Source organism: Sebastes umbrosus, chromosome 10 (genome assembly GCF_015220745.1).
Source record: "Sebastes umbrosus isolate fSebUmb1 chromosome 10, fSebUmb1.pri, whole genome shotgun sequence".
Taxonomy (NCBI): Eukaryota; Metazoa; Chordata; class Actinopteri; order Perciformes; family Sebastidae; genus Sebastes; species Sebastes umbrosus.
The window spans coordinates 24,094,451-24,112,102 of record NC_051278.1 but is presented as its reverse complement, the minus strand read 5'-3'; the positions used below and the strand labels follow the sequence as shown (position 1 = coordinate 24,112,102).

The window sequence follows — 17,652 nt, the reverse complement described above, 5'->3', positions numbered from 1 at the left end:
TTTTATTCATTAACAATAATCTTCCTTCAGATGACCTGCATGTAATAGATGTTCATATTATCTGTTGTTTTACACATTAGGTCATTATATTCTTCAACATATTTGAAATACAAACTGGAGGGTATATTACTCAATGACACCAAAACAAGACAATGAATACTAGAGTAAAATGACAATAATGAATCCAAATACATATTCTATATTAAATCAAAACATTTATAAATGACACTTGAAAATTATTTATAATTTACAATTTTATATTTATAATTTATAATAACTTACTATTGGCAGGTTGCTCAGTAACAGTTAAATGTACTGGCATCTGTAAGTCTCCTTTAAGACACCAATACCAGCCGCTGCTCTCTGTCCTCAGTTCACTCATAGTCACAGTGAAAACATTGGGGACACTCCTACTGATGGTCACTCTTGTTCCATCTATTGATCCAGACGACGTCGTCACACAGGAGCTGCCCAGCCTGCACCACGCACTTTCTCCAGAGTTATGATAGTGACAATTGATGGTTATACTATATCCTTTATATCCTGTAATCTCCTGATGATCCACATAGAGACTGGGCGTATCTTAAGGGAAAACAAATAGTATTCAATAGAAAATTGCAGAAGCCTTTGGTACATGCTGGTGATGTTTCAGACGTCTTATTACAACTGGTGGATAATTAATGTCCTCAACCTTTACATTTACTCTCTATAATTTTGAGTGCCAAAGTAATTAAAAAATTGCAGCAAACAATGAGAATCTCCTCAGTGTTCACAAGGGATTTTAAATGTTGAAGATGTTTAAGGTCTCTTACCTCTGGTGACCGAAAGGTGAAACTTCTCTCCGTCATGTGGCCTGTCATCAATCTCCACAGCACACCAGTAATCATCACCGTCTTTATCCGTCAGATCTTTTATAGTCACAGTGAAGATTCCTCTGCTTTTGTCATCAGCGATTGAAAACTTTCCTGAACTACTTGGTTGGTTTGTTTTAACTGCATCAGAGCAGGAGGACCAATGATTTCCTTTACAGAAGTATTTCACATGGTTCTTGTACTGTGAGTCATAGAGACATGGGATGGAGATTGAATCTCCAGCCTTCACTGACACTCCACTGACTGTTGTTATGCTGTGAATTCCTGCAACAAGAACAAATACAGCATTTTAATGCTTTTATTCACTAACAATAATCTTCCTTCAGATGACCTGCATGTAATAGATGTTCATATTATCTGTTGTTTTACACATAAGGTCATTATAGTCTTCAACATATTTGAAATACAAACTGGAGGGTATATTACTCAAAGACACCAAAACTAGACAATGAATACTAGAGTAAAATGATAATAATGAATCCAAATATATATTCTATATTAAATCAAAACATTTATAAATGACACTTGAAAAATATTTATAATTTACAATTTTATATTTATAATTTATAATAACTTACTAGTGGCAGGTGGCTCAGTAACAGTTACATGTACTGGCATCTGTAAGTCTCCTTTAACACACATATACCAGCCGCTGCTCTCTGTCATCAGTTCACTCATAGTCACAGTGAAAACATTGGGGACACTCCTACTGATGGTTACTCTTGTTCCATCTATTAATTCAGACGACGTTGTCACACAGGAGCTGCTCCCGCACCACGCAATTTCTCCAGGGTTATGATAGTGACAGTTGATGGTTATACTATATCCTTTATATCCTGTAATCTCCTGATGATCCACATAGAGACTGGGCGTATCTTAAGGGAAAACAAATAGTATTCAATAGAAAATTGCAGAAGCCTTTGGACATGCTGGTGATGTTTCAGACGTGTTATTACAACTGGTGGATAATTAATGTCCTCAACCTTTACATTTACTCTCTATAATTTTGAGTGTCAAAGTAATTAAAAAATTGCAGCTAACAATGAGAATCTCCTCAGTGTTCACAAGGGATTTTAAATGTTGAAGATGCTTTAAGTTCTCTTACCTCTGGTGACCGAAAGGTGAAACTTCTCTCCGTCATGTGGCCCGTCATCAATCTCCACAGCACACCAGTAATCATCAGTGTCCTCATCAGTCAGATCTTTTATAGTCACAGTGAAGATTCCTCTGCTTTTGTCATCAGAGATTGAAAACTTTCCTGAACTACTTGGTTGGTTTGTTTTAACTACATCAGAGCAGGAGGACCAATGATTTCCTTTACAGAAGTATTTCACATGGTTCATGTGCTGTAAGTAATAGAGACATGGGATGGAGATTGAATCTCCAGCCTTCCCTGACACTTCACTGACTGTCATGCTGTGAATTCCTGCAAAAAGAACAAATACAGCATTTTAATGCTTTTATTCACTAACAATAATCTTCCTTCAGATGACCTGCATGTAATAGATGTTCATATTAGCTGTTGTTTTACACATTAGGTCATTATATTCTTCAACATATTTGAAATACAAACTGGAGGGTATATTACTCAATGACACCAAAACAAGACAATGCATACTAGAGTAAAATGACAATAATGAATCCAAATACATCTTCTATATTAAATCAAAACATTTATAAATGACACTTGAAAAATATTTATAATTTATCATTTTATATTTAGAATTTATAATAACTTACTAGTGGCAGGTTGCTCAGTAACAGTTACATGTACTGGCATCTGTAAGTCTCCTTTAGCACACATATACCAGCCGCTGCTCTCTGTCATCAGTTCACTCATAGTCACAGTGAAAACATTGGGGACATTTGCATTGATGGTTACTGTTGTTCCATCTATTGATCCAGACGGCGTCGTCACACAGGAGCTGCCCCCGCACCACGCAATTTGTCCAGGGTTACGATAGTGACAATTGATGGTTATACTATATCCTTTATATCCTGTAATCTCCTGATGATCCACATAGAGACTGGGCGTATCTTAAGGGAAAACAAATAGTATTCAATAGAAAATTGCAGAAGCCTTTGGACATGCTGGTGATGTTTCAGACGTCTTATTACAACTGGTGGATAATTAATGTCCTCAACCTTTACATTTACTCTCTATAACTTTGAGTGCCAAAGTAATTAAAAAATTGCAGCAAACAATGAAAATCTCCTCAGTGTTCACAAGGGATTTTAAATGTTGAAGATGCTTTAAGGTCTCTTACCTTTGGTGACCGACAGGTGAAAATAGCCTCCGACATCTGACCCGTCATCAATCTCCACAGTACACCAGTAATAATCACCGTCATTAACCGTCAGATCTTTTATAGTCACAGTGAAGATTCCTCTGCTTTTGTCATCAGAGATTGAATACTTTACTGAATGTATGCTGTTTGTTTTAATTGCATAAGAGCAGGAGGACCATTTATATCCTTTACATAAGTATTTCACATGGTTCATGTACTGTGAGCCATAGACACATGGGATGGAGATTGAATCTCCAGCCTTCACTGACATTTTACTGATTGATAGGCTGTGAAGTCCTGCAACAAGAACAAATACAGCATTTTAATGCTTTTATTCTCTAACAATAATCTTCCTTCAGATGACCTGCATGTAATAGATGTTCATACTAGCTGTTGTTTTACACATTAGGTCATTATATTCTTCAAAATATTTGAAATACAAACTGGAGGGTATATTACTCAATGACATTTAAAGAATTAGATGCATAAAAACGCCACATTTCTATATTGTGACATGAACCTGGTGACTGACCTGTGAGTCCAGTGATGATGAGAAGAAAGCTGAGATGAACAGTCATGTTGGTGAGTGAGCAGAGTCAGATAAAACTACATGAACCAAGGCACTGACAGACTGATTTTCTATTTCCTCACTTTAGTAAATATACAACTGCAACACATCTCTCCTCCCTCTCCAAAAGTTGCAGTTGATTGGATGATGTTTATATATAAATATCCTTTGCACAGTTTGTTGTTCTACGGTAACCATGGAGCTGTACATCACGTCCACACCACTCTTAGCTTCTGTAAACCCAGATTTTATTTGAATTTAAACTTTTAAGAGATAACTCAGTATGTTGTGTTTTAATTAGAGATAACTCAGTATGTTGTTTTTTAAGCAGAGATAACTCAGTATGTTGTGTTTTAAGCAGAGATAACTCAGTATGTTGTGTTTTAAGCAGAGACAACTCAGTATGTTGTGTTTTAAGCAGAGATAACTCAGTATGTTGTGTTTTAAGCAGAGATAACTCAGTATGTTGTGTTTTAAGCAGAGATAACTCAGTATGTTGTGTTTTAAGCAGAGATAACTCAGTATGTTGTGTTTTAAGCAGAGATAACTCAGTATGTTGTGTTTTAAGCAGAGATAACTCAGTATGTTGTGTTTTAAGCAGAGATAACTCAGTATGTTGTGTTTTAATTACAGATAACTCAGTATGTTGTTTTTTAAGCAGAGATAACTCAGTATGTTGTTTTTTAAGCAGAGATAACTCAGTATGTTGTGTTTTAATTAGAGATAACTCAGTATGTTGTGTTTTAAGCAGAGATAACTCAGTATGTTGTGTTTTAAGTAGAGATAACTCAGTATGTTGTGTTTTAAGTAGAGATAACTCAGTATGTTGTTTTTTAATTAGAGATAACTCAGTATGTTGTGTTTTAAGCAGAGATAACTCAGTATGTTGTTTTTTAATTAGAGATAACTCAGTATGTTGTGTTTTAAGCAGAGATAACTCAGTATGTTGTGTTTTAAGTAGAGATAACTCAGTATGTTGTGTTTTAAGCAGAGATAACTCAGTATGTTGTGTTTTAATTAGAGATAACTCAGTATGTTGTGTTTTAAGTAGAGATAACTCAGTATGTTGTGTTTTAAGTAGAGATAACTCAGTATGTTGTGTTTTAAGCAGAGATAACTCAGTATGTTGTGTTTCTGTAGGGAGGGGAGTGAGTGTGTCTGATATCTTTCAGGGGAAATTAATTAACGTTACCAAAAAGACCGCAGCAGTGACCGCAGGTTAGCTACAGTTAGCTACAGTTAGCTAGCTAACTGTAGCTAACTGTAGCTTACGTTAGCTTAGTGTTAACTTGACGTTTTCTGTCGGTTCACAGTTTATAACGTTAACGTTTAATTCGTAACGTCACCACCGGTGTGTCCCACACCGCTAAATACTAGTGATGATGAGATGAAGCCTCATGAAGCTTTGAAGCTTTCCAGCAAATTGGTTCTGAAAAGGGTTCATTGCTGGAGGCTTCATGTGCACATTAAACCAGCTGGTGGTCAAAGAGTGTAAAACAGGCAGATATGATCTTAACCATGTGATAAGATAAAATAAGATATTCCTTTTATTAGTCCCGCAGTGGGGACATTTGCAGTGTACAGCAGCAAAGGGGATAGTGCAAAAAACAAGGTGCATCAGCTAACACAGTAAAAAAGAGCTAAACAAAGTGTAACAAAATATGAACCAAGTATAAAGATAGGAGCAGTATATACAGTATTGACAATAAACAGACTATTAACACAATTGCACGAGTGGAAAATGATATTGCACAGTGAGAATTAAATGAAAATCCACCTGAAAATATCAGGTTATTGTCAGTTTGTCAGTTTTTGGTGTGTAAGTGTAAGTGGTCTTCTGGGAGCAGTGCTGGTTGTGGTCTACTGGGACCACAGATCTGTGATATACTGTATTTTGCGCCAGTAAAGGCTGTTGGGAATGACTATAAACAATAAAGAAAAATCTATTACCATGTAATCAATTTATATCTATATAATATATAATAAAATGTCTATTTAGTAAGTATATTATGAGTATATAAGATACATGTATACTAAACTGTAATTGTTTTGTGAGTAATGCATCTTATGTGTGTAAACCAATCCTTTGGTCAATAATTGTAGTGTAATATAATATAATAATTGCAGGAGGGGTAATATTAGTGTTCTGTGTCACTTCTGGAAAGTGGCATTGGTTCAACCGGTGAAGATTGGAACCACTTCCTGAACCAGTCAGCGGTATGGCTGGGCAGTGAGGCTTCGGATGTCATCAATGACGTCATTGGTCTAAAACGATACAAGCATTGATACGCGCATCGCAGGAAACTTCCTGGATTATTCGACACACGCTCCGAAGCCTCGGCACAACATGTAACATCACTACTAAATACTAGCTAGGGCTACAGACACACCGACGGTCGGCCGTTAGTCAATATCAAGCCGTCGATGTAGCAGAGCTGTAACACGTTTAAGCATGTGGCTAACGCTAGCTAAGCTATATTTGATGTGTTAATGTAACTTTACTGATTCAACTGGTGTTAACAGTTAGCGTTAGCAAAAGCATTACATCATGAGTGATTCTTTTACATTTATAGCAGTAACTTAGCTGACTTTCAAAGGACGAGATCATTAGTTAGTTAAGTTGGTTATTAGTTTACATTTTGAGCTAACATTGAGCTAAAAGTGTTCTTATGTTCTGTCGTTACAGGTTCATGTGAAGATGCAGTGGCCATGTAAGTATTGTGAGTTTGTAACGGAGAAAAGGGGTTACCTGTTAAAACATTACAGGCTAGAACATGGGAGTTACAGCAGAACAGTACCTTTTCCTTGCTTACACCAAGACTGTTTGTGCACATTTAATTCCATGAATGCACTTAAGGTCCACCTATCGAAGATCCACCAGAAAACCCAGGATGCACAACTTTGTGTGAAACTGCCCAAGTAACCTTTCACTGTCAGTTCTGTGATTTTTCTGCACCCTGCACAGAAGCAGTTCTTTTCACTCACCTGCGCAGTACATATTGAAAAGTTAATCACAGAGTCCAGTGTCCATTCACAGGATGTAACTTCCATACTAATGTGTACTCCACATTTAATGCACATAGAAGTAGACAGCACAGAACAGACAATTGGAGAACGTTCAAGCCAGAAATAGTCTCTGGTACCGTAACTGATGAAATGGGCCAAGAAGACCATGTGCCTCCAAATACGTCTGGACAATGCGTTTCGAGGGAAAGCACAAATTCTTTAAACAGGTCATTCGTAATGCTCACAACTTCAGAAATGTAGCACTAACACTGGCTGTAAAGCATCAGAAAATGATGTCTTACTATTTAGACACAAGTTCATTTTTCAAGCCTACAGTTGAAATGGACAGGGTTACTACAGCATTGATCACATCTTACCCTGAGAATGTCCAACAAGTTTTCCGCCAGAGAGTCCCTCAGCTTGCAACCGTTCTTGTTGCATCATCAGTCTTTGTTGATAGAATCAAATATTGTGCTGATATGATACTCTCTGTTGGTTCATGCTCAGGTCTCCCTGCATTTAAGCAGATCAAACAGATTGTGGCAATTAACACAGAGATCCTGTTCGTCTGCAACACGATGACTGCATGGTACCATGAGCATTTCAGATCCTTCGAACTCTGTGACAGCACCAACCCCTCTCCGTGTGTGGTGCAACTAAAAGAGCTGAATGATGTTTTCCCTCTTCCTGCATACAGATTTGTAGACAATTAAATAGTGACACTCAAGCGTTATATTCTGTGTTAAAAAGCCACGTGTGCGTGCCGCAATCAATCCAAGCAACGTGGCTCCAGATGGAGTCTAAATGTAGGCCTAAATGGTCATATTTTGCAGCTTTTTTCATGGATATGCTAAACTGTTTCTTGATTGTTCTGTCACATAAACATTTATGTATTGGAACTTTATTCTCATACTTTTTCCCAAGAAAAATACTGCAATGAAATTAAGCAACCAAGTTATTAATCCTATGAAGTGATGCCATAGCAGCCACTCAGTAACACTAGCAACCATCTAGCAATGGCTCAGAAACTGTTATTGATGACATGCCTATTTCTAATGAGCTAATTATTATTTTTATTCCCAAGATGACGGCACACCAGAAGATGACCTTGAGGGTCATTCTCACAGAGGCAGATATAAGAAAGGTCATCCTGAATACGAGGCCTTCTACAGTGGAGGATTTGATAAGTAAGCTTAAAGAATCACTGGGACTTCATTACAACTGCAGTCTCCAATACAAAGATCCTGAATTCAACTATGAACTATGCAATCTGATGGACATTGAAGATCTTCCAGAAAAGCCAACAGTTAAAGTCATCCCTGTACTTGAGTTGGAACCTGTTCCAACATCTGATGAATTCTTGAGTGACACACCCAGTACAGCGGATACAGAGATCCTCTCAACGTCATCTCAGGAGCGACAGAAACCGTGGCCAGAAATATTTGATATCCTAAATTTTTCTGTTGATGTAGACTATAGACTTAGGCAAGCAGATCTGCTGTGTCTTTGTGACGGCACACTCCTGAAAGTGTCAAAAGAGCTGAAACACGAGATCCTTGAAAGATTGGCAGAGAGCATGTATAGCTACACAGCATACCCAAATAATGCTCAGTTCGAAAGTGTTGCAGCATCACTGATAAGTAAGCACCCCTGTCTCCAGGAACGAGGCTCAACCAGTCGCTGTAGTGGGTGGAAAAATAGTCTAAAATATAAAATGGTTAATTACAGAACAAAGATCAGGATGCCTTGATGTTGCAGTAAATGCAGGTAAACGGGGAGGGCATTCAACAGAAGGAAAACCAGCTAATAAGAATATCAAGAAGGCAAATAAGGGCGAACTCAACTACTTGCCCAACTTTCCAGAGGGATGTGATCAGGCAGCCCTCGAGGGTGCCCGCAAAGACTTGGTTGATGAAATGCAAAAGAGAACACCAAATGGACAACTTGTGAAACAGAAGATGGACCAGACGTTTGCACTGAGAAGAAAAGAAGTGGTGGAGTCTGAACCTGCCATAAGCAAGATGGTGGAACGATGGCCTGCTCTTTTTACTGAGGATCAGGTATGTTCAAGAGAGATCTACAGTATAATGCAAATGTTTTTGCTTATCTATCTTTGTGTCATTTGATGTCTCCGGATAGCCTTTTGTCATTTCTTAATTTATTTCATTGCTCATTTATTCTTTAAGGCCCATATGAGAAGGTGTGGCGGGTGGGATATTGGGTCACTTGTAGTTGGTTGGGGATGGAACAAAGAGGCTAATTAATGGACTGAAAGACTGAATATTTAAAATCCAAAAAGGACATTCAGGGGTGTTTTTCAGCTCTGACGGCAGTAGAGATGCAAACACAATACAGATGGACAACAAAGGAAACCGCTTGAGCAGGAATCGCGTCGTGCTCCTGTAAGTGTGATCAATTTTGATTTTCTCACCTCACGCTGTCGCCCCCAGCCACAGCATTATTTTTCTTGAAATGTAATACTGGCACATTCTCTGTATTTTTCAGGTTGTCATGGAGTTCAACAGGATTGTGGGCAAGAACCTCAAGCAGGAATTCTATGAAAGCATCGATCGGCACAGTTTTTGTCTTATCGAAATATTCAGATCCAAGAGCGGGAACGTTGGGCAGCAGTTGACACAGCTTTTACAACAGACCAAGGTTGGTACATACACATTATGCATTGTTTTCACAGCTTATGTAATGACATGTCACAGAAAGTGCTACTGTATTAGTTGGGCAATTAGGAATGTCACGATATCAGAAATTTAGTAGTCAATACCACAAACAAAAGTAAATCCCATGTACTTCAACATTTACTCATTTTATTACCTTTTGCATACTGTTTTTTGTTACACCGTGTCCTAACTGGATGCGAGCATCCAACTATCGCGTAGCATCGGACGCTCTCTGTCCATACTGAATGCGTTAAATATGCACTTCTGTTCTACGTCATGTAAACAAACCACTTGCATATCAGCTGTGAGCTCCATGTCAGACTGGAGACGTAACCGGACATCACCACTTCGAAGATGGGTTAGTAGTACTTGCTATCTAAATTTGTAGCCTACTTTTTAAATAGAAAACACACGTTTTATATTGCGTCGCATCCAGCTAGGACACGGTGTTAGTTAAACAGGTCATAATACCCCCTCTATTATCTATTCTATTATATATTTTATTACAAGATTACATTTACAACACATGTTCAAATGTAATCTTGTAAAATGTAGTTTTTGGTGAGAAACTTGAATAAATCTAGTTCAGTCAGGACCACTTTAGTCAAAGAAACTTTATTTCCATTGCAGTAATATATACATTATATTTGGCGGTATGGCTCTGCTCTGGGACCTCCCTGCCCATCCACGCGCATACGTGGATCCACGAGCCTACGTGGTAGCATGAGGCAAGGAGAGCACTCCTCCTTGCCCTTCCATGTGCATACATGGAAAGCCAAAGGCAGGGAGAGCAGCAGCAAAGACCCCCCCGGGTGCAGAACAGAGCCAGCATCAATAACACAGAATGATATTGGTTAGTCACACACAGTATTAAAGGAGGTGGTGGGGTGGAGGTGGGTTGCGAGCGGCTTTGTAGAAGAAGCAGCACAGGTAGCCAGGTTGAAGCAGCTTAAATAAGGCGCCCTGTATGAAATTTGCCAATGAATGCCTAGAAGGGAATCAGCTGATCTGTCAGATGATGCATCAGCCGATTGGCCGGCCTAAGATCGGCCGCCATCAGCTGACAGCTGTCATATGAGCAGCGCTTGACTTCATGGCCTGCCTGAACTAACGCTACGCTCGATTTGTTTGTTTTTACAGCAATATAAAATAGATAATAGAGAGAGAAATATGACCTGTTTAACTTCTCTAAGCAGCTTATAATATAGAATTAAAACTAATGCCAAGAATTATTTTTAATCAAAGCAAATATTTATTTATTTCCTAATCATTTTAACTGTGTATTTTTATGCAAATAACCACTATAGATGACAATAACAAAGGAAAAGGAAAACATTTAGAATATCTGATGGTGTACACTGACTTTGGGACGGTTAAAATTATTTTTCTGGATGGTTCCGGGGCGGTGGTGAAAAAATGCTGTCAATTATAGTTCTTAGAAAGAAAATCTGAATCGGCAGGGCATCTCTACTTTCTTATAACCATTAATTTCTTGTCATTCTAGCTATGTAACGTGTTGTCATTTTGCTCCCCAAAAGACTACAGAGCCAACTGCTGTTCGGACATTGGTGCTCAGAGGGCTTCCCATTGTCCTTGGTGACAACCCCACAGACTTCTACAGAGCAGGCTTTGTAAGTTACCTCTTACGTTCTTATATGTATCTAAAAGGACCAGAGTTGGGTGATTTGTGTGTTTGTGTAATCTACCCCAGCAGTCATAACCAATTCACACCTTCCCTCGTGTCTGACTCTCCTGTGACTAGGCTACATTGCTTAACATTACTGATGGCTATTAAATGAGACATGTCATGATTGTGCTCTTATGTTTGTATCATTTATGAAGGACGCTGATGATGATGACTCATTCCGCCACATCGAGATTGGAATCCTCCAGGTTGAGCCTGAAGGTGCTGCGGTTGCATCTTCCCTGCATCTCAGTCCAACCTCTTTGAAGGTCATCATTGAGGGAGAAGTTGTGATGGACAACATTAAAGACCTTCCTAAAGCGATGTGCCTTCTGTTTGGACTTTCATATGCACTGCATCTCAACTACCACAAGTCTATGAAGTTCACATTCCAGTTCATCCAACAGGTACTTCTCACATTGGGCCACAGTGAACTAAAACCAAGGTTACAAACCTTGAAGAACCAGCTTGCAATGTAAAGAAATACTATGTTGGTCTCATAAGGAGGCCACACACACGCACACGCACGTGCGCACACACACATACATACACACACAAAATCCATAAGGTGCTCCCATATAAAAAACATTTTAGCTGTGCCTTTTTTTGTCTAACTGTATCTGTTTGAGTACAAATGTTTACATTCTGTTTTGTGTCTATTGTTATGAGGATGATTTTTCTGCTTGTATATAATGTTTAGGTCTTAGATGCAGAGTCAGCTTATCCACCTACTTGTGTTCTACAGTACAGGATGTAGAAGTGTATGCTCAGGACTGCATATTAGTGCTCACTTCATTTGATTTATTACACGGCTTTATTGAATAGTCAATTTCTTTATAGCAGACTGTTGCTATGTTTAATATACCGCAGCTATGGCTGAGTTCTGTCTTCGGACGTTGTAGTGTTTTTGATTTAAGTAAGTAGCCATGTAATAAGCAGGATAATGTACAGCTAGCGGGTCATTGTTGTGAAATCTACCCCCCTCCCCCGTACCATTACCGGTTACCTTGTACATTATATAGTTAACAAAGTTAACTCATTTTATCCGTTGGAGTTTTAGAGGCTTTTATACAGTTTTAATGCCTGTTTATATGTATGCAGTCATTCACATGGATAGAGCAGATATTGTTAATGCTGTGTTCATATTTCAAACAAGTTTATTTGTTAATAAAATACATTGGCAAATTTAAATGTATTGTTTCATTTCTTCCCTTCAATGCAATTTATTGAAACAATAAAATCTCAAAATCACAATAGTATAATTAATTAAATTAGAAGAAAAGACACAAGTTGTATTAAAAAAATACTTTAAATAGCAATTATGTCTACTCGTGCAATTTAAGGTTCTAAGTTGATTAAACTCGACCTGTTTAGTTTGACATTATGTTAAAACTTAACTAGTTTAGTGCAACCGGTTTCCACGCAAATTTCTAGTAAACTCAACTTATTCGGGTTAAGAGACAGATGTGAAGATCTGAATTGAACGGTTTATTTTTTTATTTTTTCCTTCATTCAATTTGAAATGTGTATGATGAAATAATAAATGTTAATTGAGTGTACTTATTCGTCATATAAACTCAAGCTCAACAGGCAACAACAGCTGTCAGTGTGTCAGTGTGCTGACTTGACTATGACTTGCCCCAAACTGCATGTGATTACCATAAAGTGGGCATGTCTGTAAAGGGGAGACTCTTGGGTACCCATAGAACCCATTTTCATTCACTTATCTTGAGGTCAGGGACCCCTTTGAAAATGGCCACGACAGTTTTTCCTCAACAAAGGTAACTAACGTAAGTTTGGAGCGATATTTAGCCTCCTTCTTGATAAGCTAACTGGTTGGTACCAATGGATTCTTTAGGTTTTCTAGTTTCATATGATAATATCTTCACTCTAGCTTTAAAACTGAGCCCACTACAACCTAAAAATCACAAGTTGCGTTAATGCGTTAAAAAAGTTAGTGGCATTAAAACGATTTTTCGTTGATGCATTATTATCGCATTAACGTTGACAGCCCTAATTATTTTGTACTCCTCTGTGCCCTGCAAGTTGTTTGTCTTTATTCAGTTACATTTGACATCATGTTTGATTATGTTAGTCCCCATAGTAGCCATTTCATTGTAGTGAGACCATTTTTTGAAACTTGACCTCACGTTATAAAATGACCTGTGGTGACCTCTAGGATAATCACAGCCTCATGAAACTTTACAGCCACAAACTACAGACATAGACCATACAGAGGATGGATGGCTTATAACTAGCTTTGTTTGAGGGCATGCCAAGCTAGCCGTTATACAAATGCATTACTTGGTGACATCACCACGTTATGGAATAAAAGGCGGGACTTCAATCAAGGCGTTTCAGGCAGTTCAGGAGCAATGTTTCTGTGGGGGAGAAGAACTCCCTTTGGCGTGGACTTTGGGCTTTGTAACTTTGCCGACCTTTCACATGAACAAAAAACTATAAAACACACTAAAGGAAAGGGGAAAAAGCACAAAAGCGTAATAGGTCGTCTTTAAGATTACAGTTTCTAATGTTGATAGAAGGCACATTATAATTGTCATGAAACAAATTGTTTTTATTGATGACACTTATCACAGAAAATCAAATATACCCATTTTAGTATAGCTATGATAGACTTGCTATGAAAATGTCTGAATAACAGGATAAGTTTCATGTTACTAAGTTGAAGGTGTAAATGTGTAAATGTACACTTTTTCGAATCTTAAATTGACTATGTTGGTTTCACTTTGAAGTCTTTCACCTATGACACAATAAAATCATTCCAGTGCTGCAGGTAGTCACAGTAGTACTAGTACTAGCAACAGAGTCTCTCTTCAATAGTTATAAAATCAAGGTTTTAACAGCATCGCTCTCCTTTCCATAACTCTACAATGCACTGATAAAACCACGTTACATATTGCTCTTTAAGTTCTAAATGTTTGCAGTTCCACAAAGCTAATGAAATTATATTATTTTAGGGCTGTCGATCCATTAAAAAATGTAATTGCAATCAATGGTCCAAAGTTAATCACAATTAATCGCAAATTAATCACACATGTTTATCTGCTGAAAATGTACCTTAAAGGGAGATTTGTCAAGTATTTAATACTCTTATCAACATGGGAGTGGACAAATATGCTGCTTCATGCAAATGTATGTAAAGTATATATTTATTATTGGGAAATCAATTAACAACACAAAACGATGAAAAATATTGTCCAGAAACCCTCACAGGTACTGCATTAAGCTTACAATACTATATTATAGCTTTGTGATCAAAGACATGTTTTGTTGAGTTCTGATTGTGGTTAATGTATCTTCTTAACAACAATACATGTACAGTATAGAACTGTAGTAAACATAAATACATTATAATGAAATCATCTCTACAGTGTAATTCAGTTTGCTCTGTGAAAATATATATTAATCCACATATTTTACCGTTGTTGTGTCTGATGATTCTGCTCTGGTCTGCACTAAAGGAGAGACAGATAAAAACACCTTTTACGGACTCTCAATGCTCGATGACAGTAATGCAAACTAGTCCTCAATTCAAACAAAATATTGTAGAATAACCAGATATTTATAACAAAAATTGTTTTTATCAGTTCACCATTTACTTACTGTGTCTTTTGATCATAAAACAGATGAACAAGGTCACCATGACAACGAGGACCAACACGCTCAGACGGATGCCGAAAATCTTTAGGTGATCAGAAGGACTGCAGCAGGAAATTTTAATGCAAATTATTAACAATAAATAAATACATAAATAAACAGAACAGTCTTATTTAAAAAGTAGTCTAAAATATATTCATCATCCTGGTCACATACTGCAGTTAAAAAGTTATTTAGTCTTGCAGTTAAAACGTTATTTAGTCTTACAGTACAACTTATCTTCTAATGTCAGTAAAAACACATGTACAGATTCTTACAAGGACTGTTTTCTGGATCACAAAATGGCCACATTTCTCTAAATACTCTATGTTAATGCAAAGGCTGCTGACCTTGGGTGTACACCCTGAGCTGTGGGTGCAGGGGAGAGATTCACAGGTTGAAGAGTGGGTGACACAGGGGTTAAACCTGTTGCTGTAACTGTGTAAAATTCAAAATAGCACCATGATTACCACTGAAATACAACAATACTCAATGCTAATATCACTTCTGTATTAAAACAACACATAGATTGTAGTACTTGACAAATATTTATGAATGCAAATTACTTAAAGGACTTACTAGAGGCAGGTTGCTCAAAAACAGTTTTGACATTCACAGGCTCAGGAGTTGATGATAAGGTGGTTAAATGGCTTGTTGCTGTAAGAGTGGCTATAATCCAAAACAAGACAATGAATACTAGAGTAAAATGACAATAATGAATCCCAATATATCTTATATATTAAATCAAAACATTTATAAATGACACTTGAAAAATATTTATAATTTACAATTTTATATTTATAATTTATAATAACTTACTAGTGGCAGGTTGCTCAGTAACAGTTACATGTACTGGCATCTGTAAGTTTCCTTTAACACACCAATACCAGCTGCTGCTCCCTGTCCTCAGTCCACTCATTGTCACAGTGAAAACATTGGGGACACTCCTACTGATGGTCACTCTTGTTCCATCCATTGATCCAGACGACGTATTCACACAGAAGACGTCCGGCCTGCACCACGCATTTTCTCCAGAGTTACGATAGTGACAATTGATGGTTATACTATGTCCTTTAAATCCTGTAATCTCCTGATGATCCACATAGAGACTGGGCGTACCTTAAGGGGAAACAAATAGTATTCAAGAGAAAATTGCAGAAGCCTTTGGTACATGCTGGTGATGTTTCAGACGTCTTATTACAACTGGTGGATAATTAATGTCCTCAAACTTTATATTTATTCACATTCGTTTAGAGTGACAATGTAATTAAAAAATTGCAGTAAACGATGACAACCTCCTTAGTGTTCACAAAGGATTTGAAATGTGCTTAAAGATGTTTACGGTCTCTTACCTCTAACTGCATTAGAGCAGGACTTCCTGTAATATCCTTTACAGAAGTATTTCACATGGTTCATGTACTGTGAGTCATAGAGACATGGGATGGAGATTAAATCTCCAGCCTTCACTGACACTTCATTGACTGTTGTTATGGTGTGAATTCCTGCAACAAGAACAAATACAGCATTTTAATGCTTTTATTCACTAACAATAATCTTCCTTCAGATGACCTGCATGTAATAGATGTTCATACTAGCTGTTGTTTTACACATTAGGTCATTATAGTCTTCAAAATATTTGAAATACAAACTGGAGGGTAAATTATTCAATGACATTTAACGAATTAGATGTATTAAAAACACATTTCTAAATTGTAACATGAACCTGGTGACCGACCTGTGAGTCCAGTGATGATGAGAAGAAAGCTGAGATGAACAGTCATGTTGGTGAGTGAGCAGAGTCAGATAAAACTACATGAACCAAGGCACTGACAGACTGATTTTCTATTTCCTGATTTTCTTAAATATGCAACTGCAACACTTAAAATCTCTCCTCCCCCTCCTGTAAGACAGTTGCAATTGGTTTGATGATAGATAAAAATACATATCCTTTGCACAGTTTGTTGTTCTACAGTAACCAGAGTTGTATATCACGTCCACATCACTCTTAGCATCTGACAACTGGGTAAGAAAGAAGAGACAGAAATGAAACAGGTCGATTGAACAGTTTAAACTGCTTCAAATGTGTATGATGAAATAATGAATGCTATTTGAGTGAACTTATTCATCTTTCGTAACCTGTGTTTTAATAACCACAAAGGAGACACACAGGCTAAGTTTACAAACTTTTTCATTTTACTGCTTAACAGTACACTACAAGATGTTTCTGAAAACATTTGAGGTGAGAAATAGGCATTACAGTAACAGAATATTGATTATTGATTGCCGAGTTTGACCGTTTGATTAGCGTTTGCGAGTGATTGACAGCTGCCTCCGTTGAATGAACAGCCAATAGGAACGCTCTCTCTCTGAAATGACCTGTGATTGGCCAAAGTCTCCCGTCAGAGGTTACATTTTTAAAGCCTGAAAACAGAGTCATGAGGAGGTGCAGAAATGTAGTTTTCTCTCAGAACACTTGAATTACAATATGCTGAAAGTTTATTATGGAATTTTTGCCCATTGATGCCAAACATTTCCTGCCTACTGAGGTTTAAGCACATTTTAAACCCCAAATGAAGCAGTGGCCGTTCCTATAATCTTCAATGCACACATCATCTCTTGTGAATGTAATCTTTTCTATATCAAACCTCTAATCGTGTGGCAAGCATGCACCATTAATAAAAAGAAAAGAGAAGATGGGGAAAATGCAAAAACAACATCAGGGCAGTGGCGTTTCAGCCAGAAGAGATGAATATATTACATGACTAGAAAAAGGAAAGGAGGATGACAACAGAAACTGATAGATCAATTGCTGAATTCATTTGTGCGTTATTCATTTCATTTTCTTATTTTTTATTTTAAACATTATCCCTCATTTTACATCAAACGTCACTTAAACAACATC

General features: G+C 37.4%; 2 protein-coding genes across 2 annotated transcripts in view; one reads left to right on the top strand and one right to left on the bottom strand.

Moving 5' to 3' along the window:
• LOC119495339 overlaps positions 1–17,652 on the bottom strand; it is a 296,329-nt gene that overhangs the window by 42,262 nt on the left and 236,415 nt on the right. Inside the window, exons 10-14 of the mRNA XM_037781700.1 lie at positions 15,570–15,869; positions 1,978–2,298; positions 1,451–1,747; positions 813–1,136; positions 283–582 (exon numbers count right to left, since the gene is read on the bottom strand). Coding sequence (XP_037637628.1) covers positions 283–582; positions 813–1,136; positions 1,451–1,747; positions 1,978–2,298; positions 15,570–15,869 — 1,542 coding nt within the window. The remainder of the gene's footprint in view (positions 1–282; positions 583–812; positions 1,137–1,450; positions 1,748–1,977; positions 2,299–15,569; positions 15,870–17,652) is intronic.
• LOC119495352 lies at positions 8,367–12,265 on the top strand. The gene is made up of 4 exons (XM_037781739.1): positions 8,367–8,794; positions 9,240–9,392; positions 10,948–11,040; positions 11,252–12,265. The coding sequence occupies exons 1-4, from the start codon at positions 8,651–8,653 to the stop codon at positions 11,570–11,572; spliced, it is 711 nt and encodes a 236-aa protein (XP_037637667.1). The 5' UTR covers positions 8,367–8,650; the 3' UTR covers positions 11,573–12,265.